Source organism: Triturus cristatus, chromosome 3_1 (genome assembly GCF_964204655.1).
Source record: "Triturus cristatus chromosome 3_1, aTriCri1.1, whole genome shotgun sequence".
NCBI lineage: Eukaryota > Metazoa > Chordata > Amphibia > Caudata > Salamandridae > Triturus > Triturus cristatus.
Genome location: NC_140583.1, coordinates 183,124,416 through 183,143,406, shown reverse-complemented (window position 1 = coordinate 183,143,406; position 18,991 = coordinate 183,124,416). Strand labels below are relative to the sequence as shown.

At 45.7% G+C, this 18,991-nt stretch overlaps 1 protein-coding gene across 1 annotated transcript in view; it reads left to right on the top strand.

Annotated features, from left to right (window-relative positions):
• Positions 1-18,991, top strand: part of LIN7C (lin-7 cell polarity scaffold C) — a 165,960-nt gene that overhangs the window by 133,681 nt on the left and 13,288 nt on the right. Inside the window, exon 4 of the mRNA XM_085643636.1 lies at positions 5,938-6,147. Coding sequence (XP_085499762.1) covers positions 5,938-6,147 — 210 coding nt within the window. The remainder of the gene's footprint in view (positions 1-5,937; positions 6,148-18,991) is intronic.

The window sequence follows — 18,991 nt, the reverse complement described above, 5'->3', positions numbered from 1 at the left end:
AGATGAAGTGGTTTCTGAAGTAGAAAGCCTTACTTCTGGCCGTTCCCACACAGCCTCAAAGCGCAGTAGTGTACAAGATTTACCTTCTCCTTTTCTGAAAAAGAAGAAAATGTCTTTGACTATGACATCTGCCACTTCTTCTTCTTGGACTACTGCTTTGTCGCCCACGAGACATAGTTCTCAGGCTGCTGAGGCTTCCACTTCCCAGTTTTCAGACGAAGGTCCCGTCGACGAAGGTCCCGTCGACGAAGGTCCCGTCGACGAAGGTCCCGTCGACGAAGGTCCCGTCGACGAAGGTCCCGTCGACGAAGGTCCCGTCGACGAAGGTCCCGTCGACGAAGGTCCCGTCGACGATGGTCCCGTCGACGATGGTCCCGTCAACGATGGTTTCGCCGACGCCAATTCCATCGACTATGGTTCCGTCGACGATGGTTCCGTCGACGATGGTTCCGTTGACAAGTCCGTCTACAAAGATGTTTTCAGTACCTTCTATGTCTCCGATCCCGTCGACTGCAGTCTCTTCAGTGAAAATAAAGATTAAAAGGACGACTTCTGCTCAGAGGTCATTAAAAAATCGAATTTCTTCCACGTCTACAGCACCTACTTCGTCTTTTGCCGCTGTTCCTTTGTTACCATTGCCACCGAGTTCTCGACCAGATATGTCAGGTGAAGTTATATCGTTGGAGGATTCCCACCTTCCTTCACCATTTTTTGCCACTGATTCAGATCAAGATTCAGAAGAAGGTTTACCTGAATCGTTTGGGACGGCGCGCAGTCCCTCAGATTTAATAATAAAATGCCAAGAGGATAGTAGTGAGGATGAGGAACAATTTTATCAGGAAGAAATTCCTACAGAAAGGCAAACTGCGACGCTACCACTGTCTCTGATAACAAATCTTCAACTCATGTTGGACGATTATAATCGGCGGTTTCCTTTATCACCACAAGATTCTGTGGTTCCGCCTCCTCCAGTGGTGCCAACAACTATATCGGAACCGGTGCCGGCTCCAATTCCATCTGTGGTAACACCTTCACTACCGCTGCGACATTCTTCAACTCGGACAGTACCTTCTCATGCTACTGAAGAAGAAGAAGAAATTCCTCAAGACAGGGAGGATGGTGAGATTCTCGATTATGGTGGCGATGATGATGATGAGGATGATGGTATGGCGGAGTGGGATGATTATCATGCTCAAACACCATCTCCCTCTCCAGTGATACCTGGTGACTCACCACCTGTTGATATTGCAAGTTTTCACCAGTTAATGGATAGGGCAGCACAAAGATTCATATTAACAACGGAACATAGGAAGAGGATTGTTTCCTTTACGATTTCAAAAATCAACCTTTTAAACAAACACATACAATCCCTATAATCGAATTTATTTGGGAGGAAGGCAAAAAGATTATGAAGACCCCAAATAGCCTTCCGGCACAGGTGCCCAGATTGAGAAGAGAAAAAACAAAAAAAAGAAAGTACAAGTCACCGTTAGGAGCGCCAGCGTGTCTTACTGGTCAAGCAAAGCCAGATTCTGTGGTCACACAGGCAGCGCAACGTCGGGCTAGAAACCCTGCGTCAACGATCACTGCACCACCTGATCGTAATGGACGTCGTTTGGATGCCATAGGGCGAAAAAAAATTCTTCAATGGCTTCCACCACTGTGAGAGGTTACGACCGACAAGTATGGGCGGATATATCAACGCTAGTTGAACAACTGCCGGAACCGTCAAAGAGTGAAGCCCTAAAGCTACTCCAGGAGGGAGAGAGTACATCTGCAGAGATGATAGACTGTGCAGTTGATATCGCCTGTATGGGATTCCGTCTACTTGCTGGAGCAGCGGTATTGCGCAGGCAAGGTTGGTTGCACTCAACATCCTTTCGCCAGGAAGTACAGGCAAGAATATTGGACATGGCTTATGACGGAGAGGCTTTATTTGGAGATCATGTGGATGAAGCTCTCCAATCGATAAAGAAGGATACGGAGACTGCTCGCTCTCTGGGCACATTACAATTTCGGAAACAGCCCTTTCGGGGTGCACGCGGACGCGGCACCTCCTCTAATTTTCGAAGAGGAAACAACCAGTATCGACCATATAACCAGGTTTCCAACCGTTATTCCTATAACCAACAGCAAACCTCTCGACAGCAGTCTTCCAAGACTTACAGACGAAAATCCTCTTATAGGGGTTCCACCCCTAAGAGACAATGACTTGTATCAGTCCCAGAAAATTGGAGGTCGAATCTCTCTGTACTCTTCTCAATGGTCCTCCATAACAAGGGACCGTTGGGTTTTGGACATTGTAGAAAGAGGTCACACTTTAGAGTTCATCGAATTCCCTCCACCCACACCACCTACCGGACCACCACCGGCTCATTTCAAGGAACTGTTACATCAAGTTCAACTTCTAATAAACAAAGGAGCTATAGAGGTAGTACCAAGATCTCTAAGAGGAAAAGGATTTTATTCCCGATTTTTTTCTTATCACCAAAAAGAACGGGGAATGGAGACCCATTCTAGATCTGAGGGCTCTCAACAGGTTTCTAAAGAAACAATGCTTTCGCATGTTAACGCTTGTAGAGATCTTGCGATTACTCTCACAAGGAGATTTCATGGCAACAATCGATCTCCAAGATGCATATTTTCATATCCCCATACTACGACAACATCGGAAATTTCTTCGTTTTCGAGTGGGTCGGAACGATTTCCAGTTCAAGGTACTACCATTCGGGCTTCGCTCGGCCCCTCGAGGGTTTACAAAGGTGCTAGCCCCTGTGGTAGCGTTCCTACGTCTCCAGGGTGTCCAGATCTTCCCATATCTGGACGACTGTCTCCTAAAATCACAATCGGAAGTGCAACTTCGACAGCACACACGTCTTTGCAAGGAGGTGTTTCGCACCTTAGGGCTCTCCATAAATACCACGAAGTCACATCTGCAGCCTTCTCATCACAAGGATTTTCTGGGAGCAACTTTGCAGACAGTGTCAGCAAGGGCACTTCTCTCCCAAGACCGTCTTCAAAGGATTCTCCGACTGGTAACCCTTATCAGATCAAACAGATCCGTTTCTGTAAGACTGTTAAAGTCATTCCTGGGAATGGCGTCATCATGCATTGCATTGATCCCTCATTGCAGATTACGGTCACGCCCCATCCAAGAAGAACTGGATGTTCAATGGCGTCAGGTTACGGGTTCTTTCAACGATCTCGTAACCGTCACAGATCGGATGAAGTCGGCGCTGAAGTGGTGGACACAACCGTTAAATCTAACGGAAGGCATTTCATTTCTGTCAATAGTACCAGAGATGACAATAACAACAGACGCCTCTCTAGAAGGATGGGGTGCTCATTTGGAGGATCTATCAATCAAGGGAAAATGGACAGTATGCCAAAAAGCCTGGCACATCAACAGGTTGGTGCTCATGGCTATATTTCTGGCTCTCAAATCCTTTCTCCCTTTAATCCAAGGAGAATCAGTCCTAATATAGACAGACAACACAACCTGCATGCACTATATAAACAAGCAGGGCGGAACAAAATCTCCGAAACTGTCTCGACTAGCTCAGTCGATCTGGGATTGGGCTCTCGACCATCACATCACGATTGCAGCAGTTCATCTACCGGGGGTATCCAATATTATAGCGGATTCCCTGAGCAGGTCCTCCTCATCGACCCACGAATGGGAGTTACATCAGCCAACTCTGGAGAAAATATTTCAACAGTGGGGTCGCCCACAACTGGATCTCTTTGCCACACCAGAGAACCGGAAATGCCGAGATTATGCAAGCTGGCATCCTCACCAAGGATCACGGGGCAATGCCCTTTTGATGAACTGGTACAATCTGTTTGCCTACGCTTTTCCTCCAATCCCACTCATACCTCGTGTCCTGTGGAAGATGCGGAGGCAACCTTGCCATCTACTTCTATTAGCCCCCGTTGGCCTCGGCAGGCATGGTTCTCAGAGTTACTCCTACTGTCTCAATGCGAACCAATCCTTCTACATCCTTGTACAGATCTACTTACAATGAGCAAGGGGAAAATTTGTCATCCGAATCCCTCCTCACTGAGCTTATCAGCTTGGAACCTGAGCACTGTGAATTTGCCCATTTAGACATTCCACAGGACTGTAGAGACATCTTGGCTCAGGCGAGGGCTCCTTCTACGGTAAAAACGTACAAATTACAGTGGAAAAGATTCTGCCACTGGTGTGCAGCTAATGGGGTTCACCCGTTTCACTCCACGCCACAACAATTGTTACCGTTCTTCTTGCATTTAGCTAACTCCGGATTGTCTCATGCAACCTTGAGGGTTTTTCTGGCGGCAATTTCCCGTTTCCGTCACGATGGTTCGACGTCCCTTTGTTCTTCAACGATTATCCATCAATTCTTCAAGGGGTTATTTCGCAAATTTCCTCCTGTTAGACGCCCGCCTCCATTGTGGCATCTAAACATCGTATTGGCATAACTAATGAGGCCACCGTTTGAACCTATTCACAAGGTCGAGTTGAAGTATCTAACATGGAAGGTGGCTCTTCTTCTGGCACTAACGTCTTCACGTCGCGTCAGTGACATTCATGCATTTACCATAAATCCACCTTTCCTACAGTTCAAACCAGATTCTGTAGTATTGCGTACAAATCCAACTTTCTTGCCAAAGGTGCCTTCAGACTTTCATATTAACGAACCAGTGATTTTGAAAACCTTCTTTGCTAATCCTCAAACTCCTGCGGAGCAAAGATTACATTCCCTGGATGTGAAACGATGTTTAAAGTTCTACATCAGCAGAACAGCTTCTTTACGAAAGACTGATCAACTCTTCATAGCTTATGGACGCTATCACAAGGGACGTCCAGTTACAAAACCAACTATTGCACGTTGGGTTTCAGCAGCCATCGTCCTCTGCCATCAAAAGGCAAACAAGCCATTGCAATCACCAGTGAGGGCTCACTCCACCAGAGCGATGTCTTCTTCAACCGCATTATTTGCTGGAGTGCCTTTACATCAGATCTGCAGAGCAGCTACGTGGTCAAGCAGACATACGTTTACAAGACATTACTGCTTGGCAACTTTAAACGAGGAGGATGCTGCAGTTGGGCAGGCAGTGCTTCGCAATCTTTTTAAATAAGCTGAGCCTCTTCCTTCCCTCCTCCATATTGTTTCCATGTACCGTTGAAATAATGGTTCATTTACACTTATATAGATATTCAGTAATATCATATATATAAGGATATTGATTGGCATTACAATTTTTTAGTGCTGTTATGACTATGGAAACAATGATAATTGTTACTGCTGGCTATTCTATATTCAAGCATGTGAATCTATGAAAGACACCCCAATACTGGAGAAGAACAATTGTTACTTACCTGTAAACAGGTGGTTCTCCAGTATTGGTGTCTTTCATAGATTCACATGCGACCCTCCCTCCTCCCTTCAGAGGCTCTCTTCTCCTCATACACTCTAAAGTCACTTTGGTGCTACGAAAATCTGAGGTGAGGAGCTCTGAGGAGCAGGTTCTAGAGAGGAGCTGGCGCCTGATTGGCCGTAGTTTGGACTAACATAATGACAGAGATAGACTGCGAATGTCTTTTTTCTCTTTCCATGTATCTCTATGGAGATTTCATATAGGGACATTCTTGATGTTTATCACTTACTTATATCTCTGTTTTTTATATGATTACTTATGTATATGTATATATATATATATATATTATGACTGTATATATTGCTATATTATTTACCGTGGGACTCCCACTCCGACGACGGGGAATATTCAAGCATGTGAATCTATGAAAGACACCAATACTGGAGAACCACCTGTTTACAGGTAAGTAACAATTGTTCTTTTTTGAGATGGAATACGTGGGATATATTTAGGCTGTGTAAACAATGTACCATTCTATTTTAATAATTTTACAAAGTTTGAAACTTCTCCTTGCAGGCCACCGTAGCTGCATTTGCTGCCAGTGAAGGCCATTCCCATCCAAGAGTTGTCGAACTACCAAAAACAGAAGAAGGTCTTGGATTCAACATAATGGGTGGCAAAGAACAAAACTCGCCAATTTATATATCTAGAATTATCCCTGGTGGTATAGCTGACAGACATGGAGGATTGAAACGTGGTGACCAGTTGCTGTCCGTAAATGGAGTGGTATGGTTTTATTTTGTGGTTACATTTTATTTTTTGTCATCCGAATTTTTCCTGCCGTATGATGTGCTTTTTTTGATTTAAGTGGTCAATGTATAAAACATTTATTTGTTTGTTTTTATGACGTGTTGGCTGGCAGGCGATTTTAGGTGCTAGAAAACTTAAAAGAAGGGAAAGTAAAGGCAAAGTGCTCCTTTATCCTGCTCACCTTTAATTTAATTGTTTTTCCATGCATTCGTTTTTTTATCAATTTCGTGTTACTAAATATGCAGTCTCTCACTGTCTAATTCACTTGCTCTCGCTTTTACTCTATCAAGCATCTCGTTTTTGGCAAACCTCAGTTCAGCAGATTTACTCCCTCTTTATCACTGCGTTAAGGCAAGTGTTGCAGAAGATTGTCTTAAATTTGTTTCTGAATCTTCGACAATAGATTCAATACAGAGCGTTCGTTGTCACTTGGGAATTACTTCATAGACAAGGTTGCTATTGCATTGTAAGCTTTCTTTTCACGCTGTGTGTTCTTTTCTATTTTCGCACATGGGATGTTATAGGTTTGTCAGTCTCTGGCACACCGACGGCGCTTTAGTATGTGATATATGTGTAGGTATAGGTTATTTCTCACTGTTTTGTAATGTTTGCCCCCATAGACCAGAATTTGCTTAGTTGCCCACCTGTTTGCTAAGTTCTAATATTTCAGCTTGTTTCTTTTTGCGATTAGACTAGATTTCTCTTTAACTGAAGTTCCAATAAGAAAAAAATAAGCTAAATAAACTTTTGCTATCGATAAATATAAATATGTGTATTTTAACACGTAACTGGTACTCATGTAAAGCGCTCTGATGCCTTTGGGTCTAGTTCGCGCTGTATAAAACTCCACCCTAAAAAAAAATCAATGTGTAGAAATTCACTTAAATAGTTCGAATGGGCTGATGTGGAGATAGCTGTTAATGTGTTCTTGACGTATATGATAATTCTGGTATATTTTTCACTTCCAAAATGCCCATATGCTAGCAGTGCAACATATTTCATGAACTGGACTCCAGTTCTCGCATCCTTCCGATAGCAGTTCATGGTGGCCAGGCACATCTTTTCCAAAAGGCTTCTTTGCTTCCACAAGGAGGATGTACAATGAAGCTTCTGTATAACTCGCAAGCCATGAGGACTGAGGGGCAGTGATGCCGGGGCAGTGACGAGGTTACCTTCCATCCAATTTAATTCTCAACTAAAGATGTAATTAGAGCAGTCGCAAAAAAGGTACTTGCTTCCCCATTAACAAAATTAGCTGCTGCTTTCACAGGTCATACTTGGAATGTAAGTAGATACAATTGTAAAGTGACATGTTATCTAGAGGGTTTTGGGGGCACTAAACCGGGCCATCGGCTAGGGATATGATAAAACATCCATTTCAAAAGCCAAAGTATTTGAGTGAGGTGATTACAATCATTTTGAGAAGTAGGTTTCTTTCTAAATTAAAAAAGGATTGAGGCAATTTTGTTATTGTCAGAGGTATTGTTTAAGATCTTGGAGTGTTGATACAGAAGACCTATCTTCTATCATTCCTAGTATTGTTGAATAGCACTGAGGTGGTTATTCTTTTACCAGGTATACAGGTGTGCCGATTCTGTTGGCCCGGTTTTTGATGCAGCTGGACCTGAAGATGATGCACGCTTGCAGGTGTAGTCAGTGTAATTCCTTTGAGGTTGATGTGAAAGGATACTTCTCCAAGCCTTGTCTGAGATATGCAGCAGTGTGTAGGATGACTTTCAAAAGGGGTCAGTGTTGTGCTATGAGCTGTGTCAGGGAGACCAAAGAACAAGGAATTGCCTCCATTTTAGCTGAAGGATGACGAAGGCTTGGACTGAGTTCATTTTCTGCGGCAAAACGTTTCACTTTTTTCAGGTGTGAGAACTTGTATTATATTTCAGTTTTCTTGATGATATTTTCTGTGCAGTAGGGTTGACCATCATGGCTGAATTTGAGAGATTTTGCATTGGAGGTTAGCTGGGGTCCACGCTGCCAAATTTTGTTTTGGAGAACCAGAACAAACTTGTGTTGTTGCAGTTTGTAATTAGGGAGATTTCTCTCTTTATTAGGTTGAGTTTTAGGTAGGCACTGGACCTAGAATTCTAAGTGAGAATATGGCAGGTTTTGAGCTGCTGGGTGTCGTGTTCAGTAGAGATTTTGAGGTAGAGTTGTAAGTTTTCGATGTGTGGATGGGCCTTGACGCTCCTGTCTGAGAGTAGGGTATCAAGTGTTTTCCATGTAGTGATTGAAGATGATAGTGGACAGGATGGAAACTTGTGGCATTCAGGAGGAGACTGGAAGTTTCTTGGATCTTGATATTGTCATCTGGAGTAATTGGTGATGGTTAACAAGGTAAGAGATGTTCCACTGCAGCACCATGTCCAAGCAGACCATTCATGTTTCTAATCTATGAAACAGTGCTTGGTGGTTAAGAAGAGCTCGAGCAGGGACAGGAGACTGGTGTAATTTTTGTCCATCTTCATGAAGCCTTTCTGTGCTTGAAAAGGTTGATGAGGTGGGTGACATGTTTTAGAGTTTTTCTTGCATCCAATTTTTTGCAAGAAATAAATTGGATACACCTTCATAGCTAGATGTATCAGTTACATCGATATTTTTATCCATTCAGTCTTAATCGCTATTTTATAACCCCGTAACATTGGAGCCGACCATTGGTATTCTAGAAGGTTGGATGATTGTAGCAAAAAAGATTGAAGTGACTCTCATAGCTGTTTAACCACTTAGCAATTAGTCATTGCTGTGGGTACAGAGTAGAATATTTCCTGAGGCACTGTCATCTTTAAGCACCTAACGCAGTACTATGGTTGGTGGAGGTGGGTACAAGTGTGGGTGCCTGTGCAGCATCAAGAGTCAGAGGTGGGGTGGGTCAGCCAAGATGCAGTGTAATGATAGCAGTGCCAAACAGCATCCGGCACCGAAGAAAGTAATACCCAGCTCGACACCGGTGCCGAAGCCTGGACTCTCGGTGCCGACCAAACACAAACACAAATCCGTCGGCACCGACGCTCCGGCGCCGAAAACTCCTTCGACGCCGAAAAAACCGGAGGCCCCAAAAAAGCATGGCGCACAGAAACCATCGAAGCCCTCGGTTCCGAAATCATCGGCGCCAGCGGACGATTCGACGCCACTGGCTCTGTTTACACGAGACCCTTTGCAAAAGACTCTATCTAAAGATCCAAAGACTGGGCTATTGACTTTAGTTGTCAAGAAAAGACGCCTTGACACTCCGGCTCCTCCTCCACCACCCAAACGGAAGGACTCTGCCACTTCTCCCCTCAGAGTGCCCTCCCCACTACCTCCTCCTCTGCCTCCTCCACCTCCTCCACCCCCTCCCCCTCCCAGGTCTCCGCCACCCTTACCTCATTACTCCCCGACCCCGTCCCCAGATCCGGATGACGGGGACCCGGATTATGACCCGGCGGACGCCCCAATGGACCCCACTCCACCAGGGACCCCAGACCCATGGGAAGACTACCACAACCCTGACATACCTGATATGCCTCAGGACGACCTATACCCATCCAGGCCGTCTCCTCCAGAAGACTCCTTAGGGTTTCATCACTTAGTGCAGAGAGCAGCACACTACCATGGGGTGGACATGCACAGCGAACCAGTGGAAGACGACTTCCTACTGGACACATTTGACATTCAGGACAAATCCACGTCTATTTTGCCCATGCTTAAGGGTGTCACCAAGCATGCTGCAGAGGTGTTCAAAGACCCTGTCAGGGCCAGGGTACTAAACCCTAGAATAGAGAAAAAGTACAAGGCGGCACCCACAGACCCTGCATACATTAAGGGCCCTGCTCCCTTAGATTCCCTAGTTGTCTCCACAGCTAGAAAGCGGGCTAACTCCCAGTCCTCAGGAGAAGCCCCACCGCCAGACAAGGAATCGAAACTTCTAGACGCGTCTGGCAAACGCACCGCCTCCCAAGCTGCAAACATGTGGCGCATTGCAAATACACAAGCGCTACTTGCGCGCTATGACAGAGCACACTATGACGAACTTGAGGCTCTTATGCAGCACCTTCCCGAAAAACACAAGCGCAAGGCTCATGACCTGATACAGGAGGGTAAACTAATTACAAACACCTCCATTAAGTGTGCCCTCGATGCAGCTGACACTGCTTCTAGAGCCATAAATACCAGTGTCCTGCTTCGTCGCCATGCCTGGCTCAGGATCTCAGGGTTCAAGCCTGAAGTCCAGGCGTCTATACTCAATCACCCTTTTGACCAACAAACTCTCTTTGGGCCAAAGGTAGACGAAGCGTTAGAAAAGATGAAAAAGGACACAGACACAGCAAAGTCTATGGGGGCACTCCAAACACAAGCCTCTAAACGTTCCTTTCGACGCTCATCCTTTCGTGGCACAGGCAGAGGCTTCTCCACCGATAGCGCCTCTACCTCCTACAAGTCCCCTCCTCAAAATACCTTTTCAAAGGGCAACCAAAGGGGTGGTTACAGAGGCAACAACAATAAGGGCAGGGGCAAAACTAACACCACCCGTTCTGCTACCCCACCCGCACAATGACTTCCCTCCGCTCCCCCCAGACCATCCCACTCCGGTCGGGGGCAGGCTACAAAACTTTATCCACGCATGGGAGTCCATAACATCGGACAAATGGGTGACCCAAATCATTTGGTCAGGGTACTGTCTCGAGCTAACATCTACCCCACCCAATATCCCACCAAGGCACCGTCCAATGTCTCAAGAACATTCCACACTGCTCAAACAGGAGGTACTCTCCCTCCTCCAAAAACAAGCTATAGAGCAGGCCCCCGTCAATCAGCAAAATCTAGGGGTCTACTCCCTATATTTCTTAATACCAAAGAAAGACGGGACCCTCAGGCCCATTCTGGACCTCAGGCCTCTAAACGCCTACATACATTCAGACCATTTCCACATGGTCACCCTACAACAAGTCCTCCCGCTCCTCTGTCAGGGAGACTTTCTCACTACCTTGGATCTGAAAGACGCATACTTTCACATTACAATACACCCCTCTCACAGGAAGTACCTCAGGTTCGTGGTGGACGGGCAGCATTACCAATTCACGGTTCTCCCCTTCGGGGTTACCACCGCACCATGGGTGTTTACCAAATGCCTAGCGGTAGTGGCAGCACACCTCAGACGTCAACATATTCACGTCTTCCCTTACTTAGACGACTGGCTGATAAAAGCCGCGTCCTACCACCAATGTGTGCAACATACAAACAGCACCATCCAACTGCTCCACCAGCTAGGCTTCACGGTGAACTACCAAAAGTCCCACCTCATACCATCTCACACAAAGCAATATCTCGGGGCCACTATAGACACCTCCAAGGGTATTGCCTATCCAAACTCAGCCAGAATCACAAGCATTCAAGCCTTACGCAAAACATTCCTTCCTCAACACTCTCTTCCAGCAAGAGTGTATATGAAGCTCATAGGAATGATGGCGTCTTGCATTTTCATAGTGCCCCATGCAAGACTCCACATGCGTCCACTTCAAGAGTGCCTAGCACAACAGTGGAACCAGGCCCAGGGTCAGCTGACGGATCTGGTGTTGGTGGACGGCCGCACACATCACTCTCTGCAGTGGTGGAACACCACAAACCTTTCCAAAAGGCGGCCGTTCCTGGACCCGGTTCCTCAGGTGATTCTAACAGCGGACGCATCGCTCTCCGGCTGGGGAGCGCACCTCCTACACCTCACAATGCAAGGTCTATGGACGCCACAGCAAAAATCGCTCCACATCAACCATCTGGAGCTCTTGGCGATCTTTCTAGCCCTAAAATCCTTCCAAAAACAGATTTCGGGCAAAGCAGTCCTCATTCGCACAGACAACATGACTGCAATGTATTATATCCAAAAACAGGGGGGGACACACTCTCCCCAGCTCTCCCGCTTAGCCCAGAGCATATGGAGATGGGCAATTCCCCAAAACATCTTTCTCCTGGCACAGCACGTTCCAGGCGTACAAAACACCATGGCAGATCTGCTCAACAGACAAACGCAACAACTACACGAATGGGAACTGCATCCACAAGTTCTTCACCCATTCTTCCAACAGTGGGGGCATCCTCAGATAGACCTCTTCGCCACCCACGAAAACAAAAAATGCCCAAGCTTCGCCGCCAGATACCCACACCCATTGTCCAAGGGCAATGCGATATGGATGAACTGGTCAGGCAGATTTGCATACGCCTTTCCACCTCTCCCACTAATTCCATTAGTGGTAAGGAAACTACAACAACACTCCCTCACACTCATTCTAGTAGCTCCGACGTGGGCCAGGCAGCCGTGGTACACCACACTACTACAACTATCAGTGGTACCACATCAAAAACTGCACCTATCCCCATGCCTCCTAACCCAGAACCATGGAGAAATCAGGCACCCGGACCCAGCTCAGCTCAACCTTGCGATTTGGCTCCTGAAATCTTAGAATTTGGATACCTTAACCTTCCCCCTGATTGCATAAACATCATCATGGAAGCCAGACGTCCTACCACTAGAGCATGCTATGCCGCAAAGTGGAAAAGATTTGTAATTTACTGCCGTAACAATACAATCAACCCTTTAGATGCATCCATACAGCACATCATATGCTATCTGCTCCATCTTCACAGGTGTAACCTGGCATATTCATCCATACGCCTACACCTAGCAGCGATCGCTGCTTATCTACAAAACAGACAGCATTTATCACTGTTCAGAGTGCCCGCTATTAAAGCCTTTATGGAAGGCCTTAAACGAGTAATTCCTCCCAGGGCACCACCTTCCCCTGTATGGAATCTAAATTTAGTTCTTACACGGCTAATGGGTCCGCCCTTCGAACCAATGCATAAATGTGAGCTACAGTTTCTCACCTGGAAAACAGCTTTTCTCGTAGCTATCACTTCCCTTAGAAGGGTTGGTGAAATACAAGCGTTCACTATACAGGAACCCTTCCTACAAATACATCACAGCAAGGTCATACTTCGCACAAATCCGAAGTTTCTGCCCAAGGTCATTTCCCCCTTCCATCTCAATCAATCGGTGGAATTACCTGTCTTCTTCTCGCAACCTCAATCTGTTGCAGAGAGGGCCTTACACACACTCGATGTTAAAAGGGCTTTGCTGTACTACATACAAAGAACGCAACCCTTCAGGAAGACTAAACAATTGTTCGTTTCCTTCTCTCCACCACATAAAGGCAACCCCATCTCTAAATCAGGGATAGCTAGGTGGATTGTAAAGTGCATACAAATTTGCTATCAAAAGGCAAAAAGAACATTATCTGTTCCGCCTAAAGCCCACTCTACAAGAAAGTTAGGGGCTTCTATGGCTTTTCTAGGGAATATACCCTTAGATGACATCTGCAAAGCAGCCACATGGTCAACACCGCACACCTTCACAAAACATTACTGTGTAGATGTGCATTCCAAGCAGCAAGCTAGGGTGGGCCAGGCTGTACTAAAGACACTTTTTCAAACCACTGCAACGGATACCGGTTGTCGCCGCTAAGGTTGGGTACTGCTATATATAATCTATGCTAAGTGTACAATCTGCAGCTCATATGCCTCGAACGGAATATGCTACTTACCAGTATGCATCTGTTCTTGGCATGTAGAGCTGCCGAGTTGTTCACGCCCACCCGCCTCCCCGGCTACCTGTATCCGTTCCAGTACATCTTATTTAGATACAACACACATGGGTTTCTCACTGTTATTACTACGCTCCATCATTTCCCTGTTGGCGAAAAACAATCTGAGGATGGAGCCGAAGCCCATGCGCAGTACGGACCGAAGGAGGAGTCACCGAACTCGTGACTTCCAAAGAACAAAAACAAACTGCAAACATCCGGGCCCAACACCAGATGGCGATCTATGCTAAGTGTACAACTCTGCAGCTCTACATGCCAAGAACAGATGCATACTGGTAAGTAGCATATTCCTTTCTCCCTACTGTGAAGGTCTTGCTGTAGTTGCTCTTGCACTCAACTAGCGTGTTGACAGCCTCGGGTATAATGCACTCTACAAATTTTCAAATGCAAATACAAGTGTAAGGAAAAGAGCAGCTCGTGCAGGGAAGAGCCCCCTTAAAAGTGCCTTTTGTGTGGTGGATGTTTCACAAAAAAATGGAGCACACCGTGTGGTTCAGCAAAAATCTCATTTAGAGGATCGTTTGTATACAGATTTCATGAGCCAAATTACTTCCAGAAAGAAAGAAAAATCAGACTCTAGGAAGAAATTAAACCGGAAAGACTCTACAAACCCAAAGACAAACCTGGCTATTAGTAAGGAGCCACATGTGACAAAAGTAAACCATCTATACCAGGCAGTGATAACCTGATCTCCATCAGCAAAAAAGGATTGTCTTGGGAGAGCTAGAGCAGCCTATACCTGTGGAGTGCCTCCCTCAACTGTCAGGTGTTTGTATGTATGTCTACACTCAATCTCATATTGAAGATGCAAGTGACCTATTCCAGTGTCTATCCCCAAGTTAAAGCAATTTCAAAAGAGAAAAAACAAAATTCTGCTTGCTAGATGATCTCTCCAGTTCCCAACATCATTTGACTACTAAATCCAACAGCTCTAGCTTTCCGCTGGGAGGAGCACAGGACATGTGGAAACATTTTAAAATCCACAAGAGGGACTCCAATCATGGCTGACTATAAGTTGAGATCTACGAGTTATGAGAAAAGAAACCGTATAATCACCAATGTTTTAACGTCTCCAGGGCAAGAACCTTGTGAAAGTCTATTGATCAAGGTGATAGCTTGCATGGGAGGAAAGGCTTGCCTGGGTCTTATTTGAAGAGAACTTTTAAGCAGTTGAAAATGACCCATATTCTAGAACAGGCAGGACATAGCAACTGTATCCTCACAGTGTGTGAAAATGGCAATTTACTAGAGACCCCACGGAGAAGCACAGAGCTGGGCAGAAATCCCTCATTCTGCAAAACCCTCACTACATGTTTTCCTGTTTTCTCACTCCCCTAAAATATGTAAGCCAAAATAAATGTTTGCCCCACTTCATCTCGAGTGTTCGTAGTGGTTATGCTCATTTACCAGGTTTTGTTCCACTATCCTCTATTGATGACACCTCAAATACCCCTTTCCACATCCAGGTGCTATATACTTCTTTTTTTACTTTTTTTAAATTCTACCAAATATACAACAGGCTGTCTAAAAACACATTGTTATATCATAGAAATATATTCAGACATGTTGATCGGGTGAATATAACATTCATTTACTCTGTAGGAACTGGCATGACATCCCCAGCAAAACAGCACCCTATTGAATCATTTGAAGACCCCAGCTTGTACCTCCCTAGTGCCATTATAGATAATCTCGTCTGTCTCGGAGTCTGAATCTGTGTCCATTCTATTATGAGAGGGAGGGACCTAACAGACTGTCAATGCCCAAAATGTGTTTATTGCTTCCTCCAGTTTATCATCCCTTCTACTTAAGTGTATGTATATTTCCTCTGCTAGGACCCACTCCGCCACATCTTTGTGCCATAGTTCTAATGTCTGGGTACGCTGAGAAGCCATGTAATGGCTACTCTACGACGAACCAATACCATCGCTAGCTGGCCAAGTTTATAAGTCCTCCTCCAGCCCTGTGCACATCTAACCAGTCCCAGCAGGCAGCATTGAGGGGGGTTGAGGGGGGGGAGAGGTGTGGCTCACTGGTTAGAGTGGCAGATCCGTAAGCAGAGAATCGGCCAGGGACCAGGGTTCAATTCCCGACGCGGCAGGGTCGTGGACCAGGGTCAAAACGGACTCGATAATTCTCACCTCGGTACCTACTCTAACCAGGAACACACTCGGCAACTCTGGGCATTAAGCTTGCCTCATCTCTACAACGGCCCCCACAGACGCCGGGGATGCCTGGTTTCACCATGGAGATACCCAGAAAGGGACCATCTCACAGGGATAGCCAGGATGGGTTCCCCAGCGGTCTATAGCGCCGGGACACTTCCGAGTAGCTGTGCGCTGTATAAATGAAAATAACATAACATAACATTCAATGTGTAGCCGCATAGCACGCTCCAATTTGGCTGCTACCAGCTGCCAGAAGGAATATACGACTTTGCAAGACCATGCCCGGTGAATAAAATCCGCACCACTGGCATCACACCGTGGACATGTATCTGAGCATGTGGGTCCATTCTGTGGAGATGCACTGGCGTCAAGTATGTCTGGCGCTATATCCTTCTTAATCAGTTTTGTGAACTACTTTGTTTCCACTGCTTAAATTATTCCTTGCTCATTTTCACCCTGTGACATCATACATTTTAAGAACTGTTCTGTTTTTATTCTGATCAAACTGCTTTACTTCTTTGGCTTCTACTGTTTAACTTTATTCTGTTCATGAAAGATTTGCATTCACATGTTGAAATAGACTTGACTAACGCTGCACTGACACACCCCTCACCCTACGTTAACACCTCTCACCCTTCACTCAAACAGGCACACATCTGACCTTGTACTTGCAGAGGGACACAGCTCACCCTGCATTCACACACCTCTCTCGCTGAACTTGTTACACTCGGCTAACTGGGCCTGCTGGTCCCATTGAAGAACAAGAGGAGCATCTATCACATGAAAACGATGGGATTGTTCTTGAAGCTCACTGACAAACTACCGGGGGAGCCATAGTGCCTTATTGTAGTTATTCAGCGGTATAAGTCCTCTTTACATTGTGAATGGCTGTGTTCATCCTAACCATGCAAGTGCTTGTTTGTCCAGAGGGTTTGAGCTTTGAAGGAGCTTTGGGTTACTAGGCTGTTACAAATTGGATATCTGGTTGGCAGAGGTATGCACCCTGTCCAAGCAGGAACCACAGTCCTAGTCGGGGTAAGTCACAAACACACCCTAAATTAGTCTGTGCTCACACTCTGGTAGCTTGGCACAGAGCAGTCAGGCTTAAATTAAGAGGCAATGTGTAAAGTAGTTGTGCAAGATTTCAAACAGTAAAACAGTGAATTGTTTTGCAATGTTAGGCAGATTCAATGTGTTACCCCCTTCTTCAGGACACAACAGAAATTTCTATCTCCCATATGTTTTCAAAGTAAAAAGTGTTGAAACCGATAAGTGAGATCAGAAAATCCTTCACTGGGCCTTCACTTGGGTCCAGCTCCTCACACCATTCCTCCCAGGATGGCCCAATAAGTCACACCCATGCTACCATTGTGTGTGGCTGTCTAGAGGGAATACACAAAGCCCAGCTGATCATAGACCGACAGCAGGTACCAAATGGCTAAAGTACAAAAATGGCAGCTTTCTAAAAGTGCTATTTTTAGGATTGCAATTTAAAATCCATCTTCATTGTAAGTTGTGATTTCAAATTGTGAGCCCAGAGACACCAAACATGAAAAGTCTGTCTCTTCACAAGTTGGAATTATACTTATGAAACGCAGTAAGGTAATACCAGCGTTATCCTATGGGAGAGCTAGCCTTTGCAATAGTGAAAAACACATTTGAGAGTATTTCACTGCCAGGACATTTAAAACTTAAAAGTATGTGTCCTACATTTTAAAGTCACAGGAAAGCAGCCCTAGTTTTGCAATCTTGGTGCATGCTTTGCTGGTGGGAGGACAGGTGTCCCAGTTTCTACCACAATGGAGATCCATAACATCGGATCAGTGGGTTTTAAATATTGTAGGAAATGGGTACGCCCTTGCCCTTCCAAGAATTTCCCCCACCCTTTTCTCCCCAACAAGGTTTTTTTTCAGAAGACCATCTTCTACTAATTCAACAGGAGGTCCAATCCCTACTTCAAAAAGGTGCAGTAGAGTTGGTTCCAGAGCAGAATGCTATTCCAGATTCCCAGAAAGAGCAGTCATTTGCTACCGATCCTAGACCTTAGGGTTTTGAAGTGGTTCCTCAAGCAGGAAAAGTTCAAAATTCTAACCCTGGTACATGTGCTTCTTGCCCTGGTGTAAGAAAACTGGATGGTCTTCCTCGATTTGTAGGATGCGTATTTTCATATCCCCATTCTTCAATCGCACAGGACCCAGATTGGATAGCAACGTTACCAGTTTGCATTCCTCCGTTTGGTCTTACTTCCTTCCGCACCTAGAGTCTTCACGAAGGTGATGCAAGCGATTGCAGCCCATCTCAGAAGGTGTAAATACCTGTATTCCCGTACCTGAACGATTGGCTGACCAAAGCCAAGTCTTCAGTGTGGGTATTGCATCACGTGCAGTTGCCGGCTCAGTTGTTGTTCAACCTGGGTTTTTCCATCAACATGCCTAAGTCCCACCTAGAGTCCTCTCACCGCACCCTGTTCATAGGGGCAGTATTGGGCACTACAGTGAATCAAGCCTACCCTTCTCCTCAGAGGATTCTGGACATCTAGGTTATGGTTCTGATGTTTCAGAATGGAGCTATAATTCAAGTACTGAAGTTCTTGAACCTTCTAGGTCTGATAGCCTTTTGCATTCTGTTGGTCACCCATGTATGCTGGCACGGGGGCCCTCTAGTGGTGCTCCGCAGGCAGTGGTTTCAACACAACAAAGATCTCAGAGTCTGTCAGGATCGCCAAAGAGACTGCAACAGATATTTGATGGTGAGGTGTGTCCGTCGATCTGTCTCAAAGGGAGCTGTTGTACCCTCCACTTCCGGTGGCTACAGTGATAACTGATGCCTCCACTCTAGGGTGGGTAGCTCATCTGGGGGATATGAAGATCAAAGGACTTCGGTCTATAGAGGAACAACCGTTTCACATCAATCTGTTGGAATTGCGGGAGATACGTCTGGCTCTCAAGACCTTCCTGTCTCCATTTTTGGTCAGTCAGTGCAGGTCTTAACAGACAATACTACTGC